Source organism: Pezoporus wallicus, unplaced genomic scaffold (genome assembly GCF_028554395.1).
Source record: "Pezoporus wallicus isolate ANWC-B61680 ecotype Strahan unplaced genomic scaffold, APGP_CSIRO_Pwel_v1 contig_14383, whole genome shotgun sequence".
In the NCBI taxonomy this organism is placed as follows: Eukaryota; Metazoa; Chordata; class Aves; order Psittaciformes; family Psittacidae; genus Pezoporus; species Pezoporus wallicus.
The window spans coordinates 170864-185827 of record NW_026635896.1 but is presented as its reverse complement, the minus strand read 5'-3'; the positions used below and the strand labels follow the sequence as shown (position 1 = coordinate 185827).

General features: G+C 47.1%; 1 protein-coding gene across 15 annotated transcripts in view; it reads right to left on the bottom strand.

Moving 5' to 3' along the window:
- Positions 1-763: 763 nt before the first annotated feature.
- Positions 764-14964, bottom strand: part of EIF4G3 (eukaryotic translation initiation factor 4 gamma 3) — a 149524-nt gene continuing 135323 nt past the window's right edge. For all 15 annotated transcript variants that reach the window (XM_057398548.1, XM_057398549.1, XM_057398551.1 and 12 more), the window contains 11 exons: positions 14734-14851; positions 13355-13578; positions 12247-12362; positions 10059-10231; positions 7869-7994; positions 7027-7108; positions 5765-5863; positions 4716-4862; positions 3470-3551; positions 1987-2133; positions 764-1258 (listed from right to left, as the gene is read on the bottom strand). In XM_057398548.1, coding sequence (XP_057254531.1) covers positions 1077-1258; positions 1987-2133; positions 3470-3551; positions 4716-4862; positions 5765-5863; positions 7027-7108; positions 7869-7994; positions 10059-10231; positions 12247-12362; positions 13355-13578; positions 14734-14851 — 1496 coding nt within the window. In that variant the 3' untranslated portion in view covers positions 764-1076. The remainder of the gene's footprint in view (positions 1259-1986; positions 2134-3469; positions 3552-4715; positions 4863-5764; positions 5864-7026; positions 7109-7868; positions 7995-10058; positions 10232-12246; positions 12363-13354; positions 13579-14733; positions 14852-14964) is intronic.

The window sequence follows — 14964 nt, the reverse complement described above, 5'->3', positions numbered from 1 at the left end:
TTTCTGTTAAACTTGCAATGTTTGTCTTTATTTTGTTCTTTATATTTTCAAAGTGAAAAGAAATAGTATCGAGTCAATTTCTTTTTTTCTCTTTTTTTTTTTTCCTTTTTTTTTTAAATATTTGTTCTATGTATTTACAAGCCTTAAAGTTGCTCTAAAGGTTCTCAAAGTAGCACTAAGGACTCTTTTTTTTTCCCCCCTGGGGAGCACTGGTTCGAATGAGTTACTTTTGTTTTCGGAGCGCTCTGGTCCGCAGCGTGTTTCTCAAATGCGTTTCCTTCCGTTCCAAGGTTAGGTAGGGTTTTGGTTTTGGATTACTAGGTTTTTTTTTTTTGTGTAAGTTTCTGAAGCAAGCCGAGAGGCAGGCAGAAAAATCTGATGGCAATTTAAGAAAGAAAAGAACATAAAAGCGGGTCTCTTCCTCATCTAGCTCACCCCAACCCCCTGGAAAGTTTTGTCTATTGTATCATGCTTGGAAACAAAACTGAGGTGCAGATGAAGGGGAGGGAAATTTATTTCTTGGCTTTTGTTCTATTATACAATTTGTATACAGAAACTGCAAATTTAAAAATTACACTGGCATTTGCAGTCCTTAAAATAATAAATTAAAAGTTTTTATTTATTTTATTTCCTTTTTTTGTTCGTTTTTTTTTTGCTCAACAGATTTGTTTTGCTTTGTGGTCGGTTTTTTTTTTTTTTTTTTTGCTTTTTTTTTTTCTCTAAGTCCTTGTTTAAAAAGAAAAGAAGAAAAAAAAAAACCCCGAAAGATTAAAACAGAAAATATTTTCTATAAATAATACATGTGTTTTGGTTTAGTGCTCCCGCCCTCAGGTTTGAAGTTTGCTCTTTTGTTTTGTTGTATGCATTTGTTTTTCAAGTACCTTTTTTCCTCCACGGTCACCTTGATGTTTATGTATTTTACCTCTCCCACTCGTGCGTGTGTGGGGAAGGGGGTCTGTGTGAGCATTGGCTTTGCTGCACTCTGATTGGCGAAGACGTGAAACTTGTTAAAAAAATACTTAAATCCTTTCTTTTTTTTTTCTTTCTCTTTTTTTTTTCTCTCTGTATTGTAAGTTTTAATTATCCTCCGACTCCTCTTCGGCCTCCCGTAGCCACGTGAAGAATGCTGTGACTGATTTTAGCGCTACTCCTTTCCCGTTCTGCTCTGCTGGGTCCTTGCTGCTCTCCCACTTGTAGAAGGCGTCCTCTGATATTACCTCCTCGTCGTACAGGCAGTCAAAAAACATCCGCAACAGATCTGCAGAGATGGAATAACGGGAGAGAAAGTGCATCAGTGGACAAAGCACGGTTATGGATAAGGGGATTAACAGGACCTTTAATGTGAGAGATGCAGATACAAGTAAGGGGAAGGTCTGTAACTGAGTTACTGCTTCATGGCTGCCTACACAGAGATGAGAAGGAGCACGGGTCCCTCTGATGCAATGGATAAGTCCCTGCTCTGCAGGAAACGGCCTGGAGCACAAGTGTGATGGGGAAGGGCTGAGGGACCTGGGGGGTTCAGTGTGGAGAAGAGAAGGCTCAGGGGGGACCTCATCGCTCCCTACAAGTGCCTGAGAGGAGGATGGAGCCAGGAGGGGCTGGGCTCTGCTCCCAAGGAACAAGGGATGGGACAAGAGGAAACGGCCTCAAGCTGCCCCAGGGCAGGTTTAGATGGAGCTGAGGAACAATTCCTGCCCCAGAGGGTGCTCAGGCATTGGAACAGGCTGCCCAGGGCAGGGCTGCAGTCACCGTCCCTGTGAGTGCTCAAAAACCATTTTGGCTTGCTTTTAGAGTCTTTGAAAACAAGAAAGAAGAACTGAAAACTAAGAACATACCAGTATGCATTTCAATAATAATTTACATGTTTTCCCTCATCTGTTGTGTACAAAAAGCTAAGGAAAAGCACATCCTCGACTCCACCTTCACAGAAACAACTTTCCCTCACACTGTCAGCATTCAAATCCCCAGCACAGAGGCAACACTTACTAGGAGGTTGATCAAGTTTTACTATTGATGCTTGTAGTGCATAAAGTGCTTGTAGTTCCTTCTCTGTGTCTGAGTCTAGGTACTTGATTAAGATCGGCACTCTCTGTTTGATAACAGCAGTGTCCACACGGAAGCTAGAAGATTCCGCTGAGGGGAAGAGAGAAAAACAGGGTCAGCTCTGGCAGATGGCACCAGGGGCACCTCTTTTACTGATTCAAACAGAAATCACAGATACAGGTTAATGTGGAGAGAAAAAAGAAGATGAGGAACATCAGAAGTATTTCTTTGGCTCTTCCTGGTCCTTCCAGTTACCCAAATTCAACAGGTATCTGCAGTGACCTGGCCCTACCCAGCCTGCTGCCACACACAGAGGGATTCCAGCCTTACTTTGCAGCACAATCGTTGTGTTTCCTCAGGCAACTGGGGGTCCAAAGGGTAGGGCTAAAATTTCAGTTATACAGAAGGTTTGAGAAGATTATATATTAAAATACCAAGCCAGAAACAGAACCATAGGCTGCATATGACATAAGAAATCGGGAAATCATAAAAAATAGGCATTAGAAGCCAATCTGGAACATGGATAAATGATTCAGCAGCTTCTAAGTCGATCATGCAACACAATTTTTAAGTGGTATTTTGAAAACAAACCTGCTGAATTAGAGGCAAGGTCACAAACCAGATGTTCCTGATACACATCAGGGAACCCTTAAACATCTGTAATCAAATCCTGAGTCATTTCCCCATTAACACTAGGTGGCACCAGAAAGGTTCTGCTCTGGTGAGAAGAAAGGAGCTGGGCTCCTTCCCCTCCCAACAAGATGAAGTCCAGGCCATTCCCTCCCACCAGGACGTGTGACTCTTGGAGCTCACAGCAGAAACAAGCACAATTTCTTGCCTTGCCAGATGCCAACAGTAAAGTTAAAGAAAACATAGTGATCTGACCAGATGTTTCTGGCTGCAGCTTTATTCAAGCCCCCAAGGGGCTGAGGCTCAGTCTGACTCGGGATCCCTTCCTTCCCTTCATTTCCAGCTGACTGCCGACACATAAACCATAGATTACCTGAATTTATGTCCAAAATTGCTACTTTGGACATAAACCTATTACCAAGATGAGATGCAGGCTGGCTTCTCTTCTGCAATCCATGCTGCCACTTCGCACGTGGTGATCTGCGATGGCAGAGCACCCACGTGCACTTGCTGACACAGGAGGGGAAATCTTCACTAGGAAAAACCCATGAACAACCTGGCATTACTCAGGGTCGACTGAAACATCTGCTCATGAGAGGTCACTGGGCTAGCCAGGGCCTCAGGAACACCGTAACGGGGAAGCGACAACCCACTCGTGAGCACTACAACTCAATATGGAGCTATAGTGTGTGACAAAAAGCAGCCTCAGGGGAGAGAAAAGTGATAGAAACCTGCAAGATAGAAAATAACTCTTGCACATTTGGTTTGTACAGTGTTTACATTGTGAGTTACTCACCTACAATAGCTGCTTTACAAACTGCTGTCATTAAAGCTCTAAGGAATGTAGGTGAACTCATCTGGCTTTCATCTAGATTAGCCTGAAATCAAGAGCAAATGGACCGGTTAAAAACATGCCACTGGGTGAGAGCAACCCTTTCATACTCCACTGCTGCCTGTGGTACAGGTACAAGCTCAGCAAAAGCTGCTGCAGCAGAAATCGAGTTCACTCCCCTGTGAGCCTTCAGCTTTCCCATTCCCTTCTTGAAACCAGCTCAGGTACATCCATACGCCGCAGGAGTGGTCAGCACACCCTCTAACTGCCCCCCACAGCCCCAGAAACAAACCCGACCCGCCAAGTGTGGCTCTCACGATGCCCTTTACGTGGTCTGTGTGGTTTTTAGGCTTTTCCAACCCATTTTACAGCATGCTTTTGGGTGGAGCTTTGTTTGCATTGTAGAAGTTCAGAGAATGGGAATGTAACTTGTCCAAGACTACAAAGAGCCCAGGGGGTGTCCCCACATTCTCAGTTCTGCTCTTTCATGTAGCTCTCAGCAGGAGAGAGCTGACATTTCTAACACAGCGCTGCAGCAAGAGGAGACTGAAACAAAGCTGGCCAGGATTTAGCTGTAAGCACACGTCTAAATGGATCAGGTTGGGTATAACCTCAGACACTAGATTAAATACCTGGCTTAAGGGATGCAGCCAGAGAGAGGGCAAAAGATCAGTGGGTTGACTGGGCTTTCCCCCCTCCCTTTCCATTATTTTCTCTTACAGAGCTCAGTGCAGTGCACTGGGAAAGGTCCATGTGCCCTCAGTGACTGCTCAGGAGGTTTCTGCAGCACGGCAGGGGGGGAATTTGCAGAGGTCATGTTGCAAACAGCAGTGAGAAGCTTTCACCGCTTATGTTGGGAAGAAAGAACACAGCAGTGAACTCAGCTGAGAATGCAGTAAGTAGCCAGAAGCAGTGTACTGGGCATCAAAGTATTTAAAAGGCAGTTCCACAGCTAATGTGTAACACAGTTAAAGTGTAACACAGTTACACAGTGTTATGTGGCTAAAATTCTTTCTTCCTAAATCTTACTATGAGAGAACTGATTTATCTTTTAGGCTTTAATTCTTCAGCAGTGCCAATTGCACTGACCTGCTCATCTTAGTGCCCTGTGCCTAGGGAGGAGCCTGCAGAGATGCTCCTTTAGATGAGACAGTATTTACAGAAGCAGCTAACAAACTGTGTGCAGGGAGGGAAAAAATGGTCTTTGTACCTCTACCCAGTCAAAGATTTGTTCATCATTTGCCTTGTCCTCAACAATGAGTTTTTCAAGCTGCTTGTTCAGCTCTTCTGCAGAGAGTTCTTTCTCTGAAAGTGCTTCTGAGGAACTGGAACAGTCGGACTCCGTGAAGTCCAACTTCTGCAACATCAGAAGTGAGGATGAGAATTAGTTAAATACGCTTTTCTATGCCAAATTACACCACATTGAGGCAGCAAGCCACGCTTCCTTCTGCTTTCTGGCATTTTTCAACTGCTAAGTTATCATTACAATGATTTATGTACTTGCTTTCTAACCTTTGGAGCAGAGAATTTACAAACATGTGGGATCTACATGTTTGTATCCAGCAAAGACAACAGGCACCTCGGAGCAGCTGCAGCCCCACACACACTGAGTGTGCACGAAATAAAGACCATGTTACTCAACTAAAACGATGGGGAGCTGGAATGCAATGACCAGAGCTGGCATTGCTCAAAGAAACTGCAGCTAACACCCCAATTCATTGCAAAATGGGGCAGAGGGGCTACAGTGCCCTCACCAAGCCCCATGCCTTAGTAATCCATTTCATTTCCCACAGTACAGCACTTCCCAAGTGCTAAAATGTGGTGGATCACTTAGAGCAACACAGGGAGACTTCCAGCAAGGCGCCCTCCATCAGTCCCGGCTCCTGTTGGTTGTGAAACCCTCTGGGATTGTAACACAAGGTGGGATAAGTGAATAATCACTACCATTCACCCTGGCCCTTCTGCACAACATCTGTCCTCACTGCAAACCTCATTCCTGGGCTCATTTCCCCAGCTGGAGAAGCAGATCTGCTGGAGGAAGCCAGCTGATGGGAGATGTGTGCCTGGAGGCAGAGGGGACAAGCCCATGCTCCTGGTGTTTCAGAAAACAATCTAACTCCAGCTCAGTGCAGGAGACACTTCACCCCACATCCCAACCAACCACACATACGAATGGGATGGACGAGCATGAACAAATGGGATGTGGAGCCAAAAATCAGTGTGCCAACATCACGAAGCAAGCACTTGCTCTGAACTCACTTGTTCCATGAGAAAGGTATGTACATCCTCCCCTTCGGGTAAGTAGTCCTTCCAACTGAGGCCAGTCTCCCTCCATAAGGCTCCCACTTTCTTATGGCTCTACAACACAAAGTTTGTTCATTTTAAAGACTGCAGAGACAACCAGGGGAGTTTACATGAACTGGAGTGGTGCAGCTGTGTGAGGAGAAATGAAGAACCATTCAGCCACCAAACAAGATGCCTGACAACAAAGTGAAAACGTCTGGAAATCCCATGCAAGAGCCACCATACACACAATCCTGCCACAGGGATACACATCTTGTCCAGTGGTCAAACATGATTTTATGTTTTTAAGTTAACAAAGCAGACTGTTTAGAGCTAATTGTACACAGTCCCGGCTATCATCCATCAGGATCAGAATGAAATGACTGATACTACATCAAAATACCCAAATCCAAGTATTGGCCTGGAGGAGATGGGATTAGAAAGCTTCAACACCCAGAGCACAGCAGCTTTGCTTTCACAGAACAGAGGAAATAAATAAATGGAAGTCGACTGCCCAAACAAGCAGAAGACTAAAATAAGTCAATAAGAAGTCACTATTTGCACTGCTAGACTGAAATGCTCCTGGAACATTCAATCCTATCTGAGTGCAGGCTTTAAAACAAAGAAAAAGGAGTGAGTGAGGGGTTTTACAGGGTTGAAACTATGCCAGGTGCAGTATCCAGCTGGATTAAAAAAATACAAGAAAGACAAAATATGGAGGGAGTTACAGGGAGACCACCAAAGTGTTTGGACACCCAACTGTGGAACGTGTGAGAGCTCTGTGAGCTACAGGGTGAAAAGGTGTCGCTACCCCCAGTGATGGGTGACCCTTTGGAGGTGCAGGGTTAGTTTGGATGAGCACCCAGAGGTCTGAGAGGCCGTCTGGAGCTCATCTGAACCCTCAGAGCCTCTGCGGTGTGCAAGAACAGCTCTCACAAGACTGCCAGCACTTGCTGCCTCCGGACCTTGAGAACGTCCCTCCTGCAGGACTGCAGCACTCTGGCTTCTGGGAGAAGCCAGGTACAAAGGTGCCTGCAAAGGGAAAAGTGATGAGCAAACAAGGAGTTAACGTTCTGGAACCCTGTCACGCTCGGCTGGAAACGGGGGATGAAGAAGCAGGTTTCCTAGGTTATCCGTCTGGCCCATCCCTCAGGATCTTCATGTGGGAAACATGTTGGCTTCATGCATAAACATGTACTCACTGCATCCAGCCCACGAACAGCACTCCAGGCACTTACCATTTGTTTGCATAGAAGGTGCAAGATTTCAGCAAGCAAGACGCCGGCTCTTCCCACAGGAAGCAAAGGTTTGCTAAATTCTCTAGAATGAAAAAGGAGAGATTTTCCCTTATAACGTGGATTTGGAATGCAAGGCTGGGGGTAGTGATCAAACTGAGGCAGGAAAGCACCTGTGACTTATACCAGGGACAAAGGGTTTGATGTGGCACCACTGACAGAAGAGACTTCAGCAATGCAGTGCACTTGCCACAGCAGGCCTGACTGCAAAGGCTTTATGTACCATCAAAACCTCCTGTTTCTGTGGGATGCTGTGTTCAGGTAGCAGGACCCTTTTTGGGGAAAAGCTATTATTTTTGTAACACTTACAGGGTTGGCTTCTAGTTAATCCCCAAAATATAGGTACAAAATAGAGAAACTCTGGTCCTGGAAACTACTTCCAGTCATGCAGGCAAGGTTTTGTGCCTGCTCAAGGCAACGCGCAGGTGGTGTTTAATCACACCCCAAGATACAAAGACCCCTGCACAATGCCTCAATCGCTGCAAATCTAATTCTAGAGGCTTGGCGAGCTCTCAAATGCCTCCCGTTGTCCACCACAGGGTATTAGCTCAGCTGAAACAAACAGGATTGAAGTGGATAAAACTTTCACCCCTGAACAGTGATGACAGAGCCGTGAGTTCCCTTCCCATCACAGCCTGGTGCAAGCCTTCTATCAACTCATATGAGAAACTGAGCCTCCAACACCACTCATCTTTTATCTACTGATGGCAAGCACATGGTGGAAATACTCCAGCAGAGCCAGACAGGCTCTGCTCAGCTGAGACTGGAAAAGAAGTGTTGCTTACTGTATAAGTTCTCTCATAGAGATTCCTCCTTCTTTTAACATGGGGGTCACCAACTCAGCTAGGTACAACCAAATATGGGGTATATCTATGGCCATATCGTCCGCCATCTCCAAGGTGTCTGAAAAGCTTTAAAAGAAAGGAAAACGTCAAGTGTTAAATGCCATTTAGAGAACTGCAAAGCAAATCTGCACTTTCAAACCCCTTTGTTACAGAAGAGAGGAGTGAAGGTAACACAACAACTGCTGCCACCTCCTGCTTCCAGTGCTTCCAACTGCCAGCAGAGAATTTCTCTATGCAATAACAAGGGGAGTATGTGGAAACCAGCAGATAACCCAGGCAAGCTCCATTTACAGTTAATTCTTGTACCACTGTAACAAATCATTTGCCAAATCATCAAACCTGTAAAACTCAGCAGCATTTTTGTCTATAAACACCAACCATTTAATAAATGATAAATGAAGCTTTCTTAAAAATATCTCAACATTTCCAGAAGGGGCTTGATAATAATGGAACTCCAGTGGTAATGAGCAAATGTCTGTAAGGATGGAAACCATGATCGGAAGGGAGCTCTGTGCACCAGAGGGAGCTTTCCATCTGGAACAGAAAATGCAGCAGGATGGATTACAGAATTGCTCCCCAACACTGGATCCACTTTCCAGAATGGCTCAAAACTCTTCTTCCTGATACAAGCCTTGCAAGTGCTTCACCTCCCGTGCCTGTACAAGGTGATCACTGCTCTGGCTCTTTCTGCCAGTTCTCACCATGATTCCTTTCTCCCCGAAAACCCTGAAGCTTCTGGCGCCTGGTTCAGTGCCTACAAATGCGCATTTTCTCTGAGCTTCAAACCCAGAATCCGTCTCCTTCGCTTTGCTCTTTACATCCTCTGCTACCAGCTCAGCCTGCATTTGTCCAAGCGCTTCTGCCAGCAGTTGGTTTCCTGCTGTGTATCCCTCCAGGCTTGTGCTGTGCCTGTACTCATCCCATACCCTCCAATTACACCGTAATGGGTCTCGTGAGTAAGTGCCGTGGGTTTCGGTGTTCTTCTTGTGTGCCCGTTCAACACCACTTGCCCTTTCATTATCTCTGGTAGCCATTTCCCTGTTTATGCCACATTCAGACCACACAGCCCACTGTTTCATCAAGGTCCTACTTGTCTGGCATCACAACCGCTTACCCACACCGCAGGAAACACAGGGAGGGCTTTAATCACAATCCGTTACGGAAACCTGTCACTGCAGATGAGTTGTTGTGACCCTCGGTGGCTGCACGGACACAGACAAGCAGCTCCGTGGGGATACATGTTTTTCCCTGCTGTTCCAGCTGAACTCTGGCTGCCTGAACTTTTCCTGTGAGCCACTGGGCTGCATCATGACAAAATTCACTGCCAGACACGGGCACAGGGAGCAGTCCCACAACAGGATTCACATCAAAGCAGCAGGACAGGGCTGACTGCTCTGAAACCTGGTATCTGAAACGCTTCTTTCACCTGCTCTTCACTGGCTGCTTCTCGTGGTTACCGCTGGTTTAGTCACCCTGCTCTAAGCCCCAGTGAGGACTGAGTGGTGCCGGGGACCTCCCAGGGGACATGGATTGATTTACAACTGGACACCAGTTCAAATCCAGGCTGGGAACACAAAAGCAGTAGAGCAGAGATGAACCAGCAGCTGAAACATCTCTGGAGGAACGTCCCCTCTGTCTGGTACCACACTGGTGTGTATTCTCCTCCTCAGCCCCTCGAGGACACATCTGCTCCTTAAAGCTGAGTTGTCCTAAGAAGTAGCAGCATGAGTGTGAAGCCAGTTTTACCAGTGGGAGGGCAGCTGTGGCTCTGTGGATGCTCAGGGTTTCAGGCATTAATGTCACGTGAAGATGTTTGACTTCTTCCTCTTCTTTTAATCATAGTCAGTGATTTGCCAGAAGGCAAACATTGACAAATGCACCACGGAACAGAAATCTAACCACACACATTCAAACAGACACCCACTTAGAAAGAAATGCTTACATAAATAGGGAAATGTTTACATTCACTACAGCATTTGCAGTACTTAAAACTAAATCACGAGAATTCTATTACTTATAAATACACCCAGGTGAAAATGCTCCTCCTGAATGGAGGCAGGACACCAAAGCAAGGTGGGAATTCGTTCCTCTCTAAGGAAAGCACCAAGTTTCCACATGCAGAATACAAACCCCTTGAAGAAATCCTGCTTGCTCAGCTTTCCCGACTGCACCAACTGGTGTAATAACTGGCCCATGTGATCCCTGGTGATCTGACTCCTCTCGAGCGTCGACTCCACTCCCACTCGCACGAACACCGGCAGCAGGCTGTGGGTGCTCAGCTCCTCCACGCACTGCATCGCCTCCTGTTCCAACGACACGCGGGGTCATTTCTGAACTGAAAACATCCAAACCTGGAGTATTTTCTACTATAACATGGGGGGGTTCCTTCTGGGAAATGAGCATTTAGTGGAGTTGCCACGCAAAAGTGCTGAACTAGGCTGTGGAAACTCATCACAAACCACCACTGAGATGGGAACCGAATACTAATGGCACTGCTAATGGTGCTAACAATGATGTGATAATGGTGATAACGATGGTGATAATACTACTGAGATTTATACCACACAGGCAACAATTTTTACAATACACAATTACACTCCAGGGTATGGTCTGGCTGCTTAGTGCAAGGACAGGAATTGTCTTCAGGATGCCACCAAAATGCCTGGTATTTCACCAACGATCACGCCAAGGCTAAAAGAGGCCATCAGGTGAGGTTCTGTACTGATCCGTTTGATACAGAAATGCCTGTGTACAAACCCACTTCATGTAAAGAAGTAGAGAATAGGTGCAGAGCACCTGGAGGAAAATTTACCCTGTCTGAAGCATCTGCTTTCTGGCATGTAGCTTTTGTAACCTAAGCAAATTGAACACTTCAACAGAGGCTTTCAGAGGAGCATCAATGCCACACTGAGAAATCTCCGCTGTCATCAGCAAAGATTCTCCACTGACCTTCTAGGTTCTGCCAATGGATGTCAATACGCTTCCCAAAGACATCTGCTCTTTGTCTTAGGTTATGCCCTTAGTTATCAAGATCTAGCAGCCCCGGGTGCATTTCTGCAGGCCCTAAGAGGCTTTTTCTGCATGTCACAAGCCCAGTGGTCCTGGACCACGTGCTCCTATCAGAGCTCTTCCCTCAGATGTGCCTGGTGGATCCTGGTCTCTCCAGGACAGAAGTGAACGTGCTGCTGGGTGACCCTGCTGTCACCAGGCACTGGCAGACAGCTCACTGGGTTTACTCACAGACAGCTTAAACACAGAATGCTAAACTCCTGAGAAACAGCCATTCCTCTGTGATGTACAACACCAGTACACCCAGTTATGGCCTTATTAATGTGAGCTTAAGCTGAATTAGAATCATAGAATCACAGAATAGTTCGGGTTGGAAAGGACCTTAAGCTCATCCAGTTCCAACCCCCCTGCCCTGGGCAGGGACACCTCACACTAAACCATGGCACCCAAGGCTTCGTCCAGCCTGGCCTTGAACACCACCAGGGATGGAGCATTCACAGCTTCCCTGGGCAACCCATTCCAGTGCCTCAGCACCCTCACAGTAAAGAACTTCTTCCTTATATCCAATCTAAACTTCCCCTGTTTCAGTTTGAACCCATTACCCCTTGTTCCATCACTACAGTCCCTAATGAAGAGTCCATCCCCAGCATTCCTATAGGCCCCTTTCAGATACTGGAAGGCTGCTATGAGTCAGAACCTTTGTCACAGGCTGCGTTTGAAGCATGTTAAGCATTTACCATTACCATGTAACCCCCTAATGCAAACAAGCCACCTCAATCTGATGTACCTTTTTCAACCAGACATCACTTGTCTAATACAATTCACCTCAATTCCAAGCAAGCCATGAAAATATGTCATTGTTATTTGCGAGTGGAGAAAGCACTCAGCTCCTCAGCACCCTCACAGGGAAGAGCTTCTGCCTAAGAGCTCATCTCAGTCTCCCCTCTGGCAGGTTAAAGCCATTCCCCTTGGCCTGTCCCTACATCCCTTGTCCCAAGCCCCTCTCCAGCTTTCCTGCAGCCCCTTCAGGCACTGGAGCTGCTCTCAGGTCTCCCCTTCAGGAGCCTTCTCTTCTCCAGGCTGCCCCAGCCCAGCTCTCTCAGCCTGGCTCCAGAGCAGAGCTGCTCCAGCCCTCGCAGCATCTCCATGGCCTCCTCTGGCCTCCCTCCAGCAGCTCCAGGTCCCTCTTGTGCTGCTGCCTCAGAGCTGGATCAGGGCTGCAGGGGGTTCTCCCCAGACTGCAGCAGTGGGGGAAAACATACCCTGGTCCCACAGACCTTTCTGTAAGTGAGGTTTTCATTTTGCTTACCTTGAAATCATTAATATGCAAGAACTCATCAATGATAGATTTGCATTTTCTCTCTATTTCCTCTTCCGATAGTGAAGGCTTTTCTTGTGCTGGAGCTGGGGGAGCTTCTGGCTTGGCTGGTAGAAATACGAGACAAAAATGTAAGAAACCACATATGGAAAAGAAAAATCAGCATCATTTTGAGACAACATCCTGAAAAGTCACCAGAGCAAAGGGGTTCCTGTCCCGTCATCAAGCACAGCTCACTTCTTTCTCGGTTACATATCCCCCTGCATGAACTCTCTATTTCTGTAAATCAGCCATCTCACAAAGACACAGCAGCAGTGACACAGGTTACAGCACCCTCAATGCTAACAGTGTTTGTTAGTACTTGCAGCTGTGTGGCTCCAATGAATCCTAAGGATGAGTTGAGAAGAGGAGATGATGCCAAGGCCTGTGTGAAGCAGTTGTGTTACAAACCTCTGGGAGGTCGCTGTGGCCAAAACAACCATGGAATCATGAGGTTGGAAAAGCCCTTTCAGCTCATCCAGTCCAACCTTTACCTCAGCACTGCCAAGGCCACCACTAACCCATGGCACTGAGGCCTCGTCTCCTCGGTGTGTGAACACTTGCAGGGACGGTGACTGCAGCCCTGCCCTGGGCAGCCTGTTCCAATGCCTGAGCACCCTCTGGGGAAGGAATTGTTCCTCAACTCCATCTAAACCTGCCCTGGTGCAGTCACAGAATTCAAGGTGCAGCCTCACCAGTGCCCACTGCAGGGGCACAATCCCTGCCCTGGCCCTGCTGCTGCACTGGTGCTGATCCAGGCCAGGATGCTGGGAGCTTCCTGGCTGCCTGGGCACAAGCTGCTCATGTTCAGCTCCATCAATCAGCACCTCCGGGTCCTTTTCCATGAGCAGTTTCCAGCCGCTCTTCCCCAAGCCTGGAGCATTGCAGGGGGTTGTTGTGGCCCAAGTGCAGGACCCAACACTTTGCCTTGTTGAACCTCATCCCATTGGCCCAGCCCATTAATAACATTCACACCAGAACTGTCACTTTTCCTTACAGATTTTCCCTTAGGCCTTTCCACACAGTCAGCAAGATTCCCTGAGCCCGGAACAGCACTTACCAGATTCCTTGGCTTTGCTCCTTTCTGCCTCTGTGCTGTTTCTATCCATCTCCATGCCCCCTGTCAACTGCTTCACTGTCTCCAGCATCTCCCTCCGCTGCTCCTCCTGTGCCTGATTGTCGAGCAGCAGCTCTTTACTGCTGCTGCCCCGCAGGAAGGTGTTGGGACGGGCGAGGGAAGGCGGCAGAGCTTTGTCGTTCTTCTCCCTGCCCGTGCTCCCGCGACTGCGGAACAAAAACCATGTCTGCTTAAAGGTTGTGGTAGGAGTAAGCCCTGCTCACAGCGCTGGGATGTCGGACAAGATACTGGAGAGCTTCATAGGACTGCACCTGAACCCAGCAGGATTCTTGCCTCAATGTCTTACAGTTGTAGTTGCACAGAACAGAGCCAAAATAAACTCAGGTCTCAGACATGGACAAACACAAACACCCACAGAGAGGACAGGCAGAGCCCAGAGAACACATGGAAAAGCAACAACATCCTTACGGCACCCCTCTGATACGTGGAGCGGGGGATTTTATAACGCTGTTTTACCATCAAATGGGGTGAGTGGTGTGGGCTTCGCCCAATCACTGAAAAACACCTTCCAAATAGTGAAGGCTACCAGTAGCAGAACACAAGGATCTGTCCTATAAATCACTGTGTTAATGAGTAAGATGGGCAAAACAATTCCAGAATGGAATAATTTCCAGCCGAGTTGGAGTTTTAGGTGGAATAGGAGGGAAAACATCAGAGGCACCAACCCAAGAGAACAGCCCAGCAGCTTGTGTGCACTGGGAGGACAAAGACATTGTAAATGAACTGTGCATTTATAACCTGTGTCTAGAGCCAATACATTACTGAGGGTTAATACATGTTTCATGCTCCAGGCTGGAGCAGGTGCAGCCCTGATGGGATTGGGTGTGAGAGCCCTGCATGATGTGGGAGCACGGGCAGGTTTGGTCACAGCGACTGGGAAAGGTCAGGTGCAGGCAGAGCATTTTAGGAGCCCTCCTTAATTTCTGTAAGGTTTTAGGCATGTTTTTTTCCTTCTAAATAAACCTCCTGAGCTGACCTGACACCTCTTTATTACACTGTGTTACCTGGAGGGCTTTTAACCTGTGATGAACCACCAGTGAATGAAGCCTTACATGAAGGGCAACCAAAAAGGGGAAACGAAAACAGTCACTGTAATGGCTTTAAAAACTAATACTACCTGTCTCTCCTGTAAGATGTTTTAAGATAACTCAAAGTACACAGTGGGAAGGGGAAAAGAAGCAGCTGCTCCTGAAAACTCAATGAAATTCTCTTCTTTCTGTGTGCTGGTAACTAGAGCAGCAAGAGAAAAGCAGCAGTGTGCAGACAGCAGAAGGGGAAGTCATTGCTGGGCTGACACTCACCTAGTTAAGGCCCTGCGAGAATCTAGCTCTGAAGATGGAGATGAGGCAGATACAGATGACACTGGAGGCTGCAGTGCAGAAAACCTGTTCAAACTCGTGGCACTTGGTCGTAAGGAGTCTGGGAGGTTGCAGAGACAACACAAAGGGCAATGACAAGGTCAGCAGCCGTTCACGCCTTGGCATCACAACATCATTTAAGCAACAGCTGGTTTTGGAGTGATGGGGAGAGAA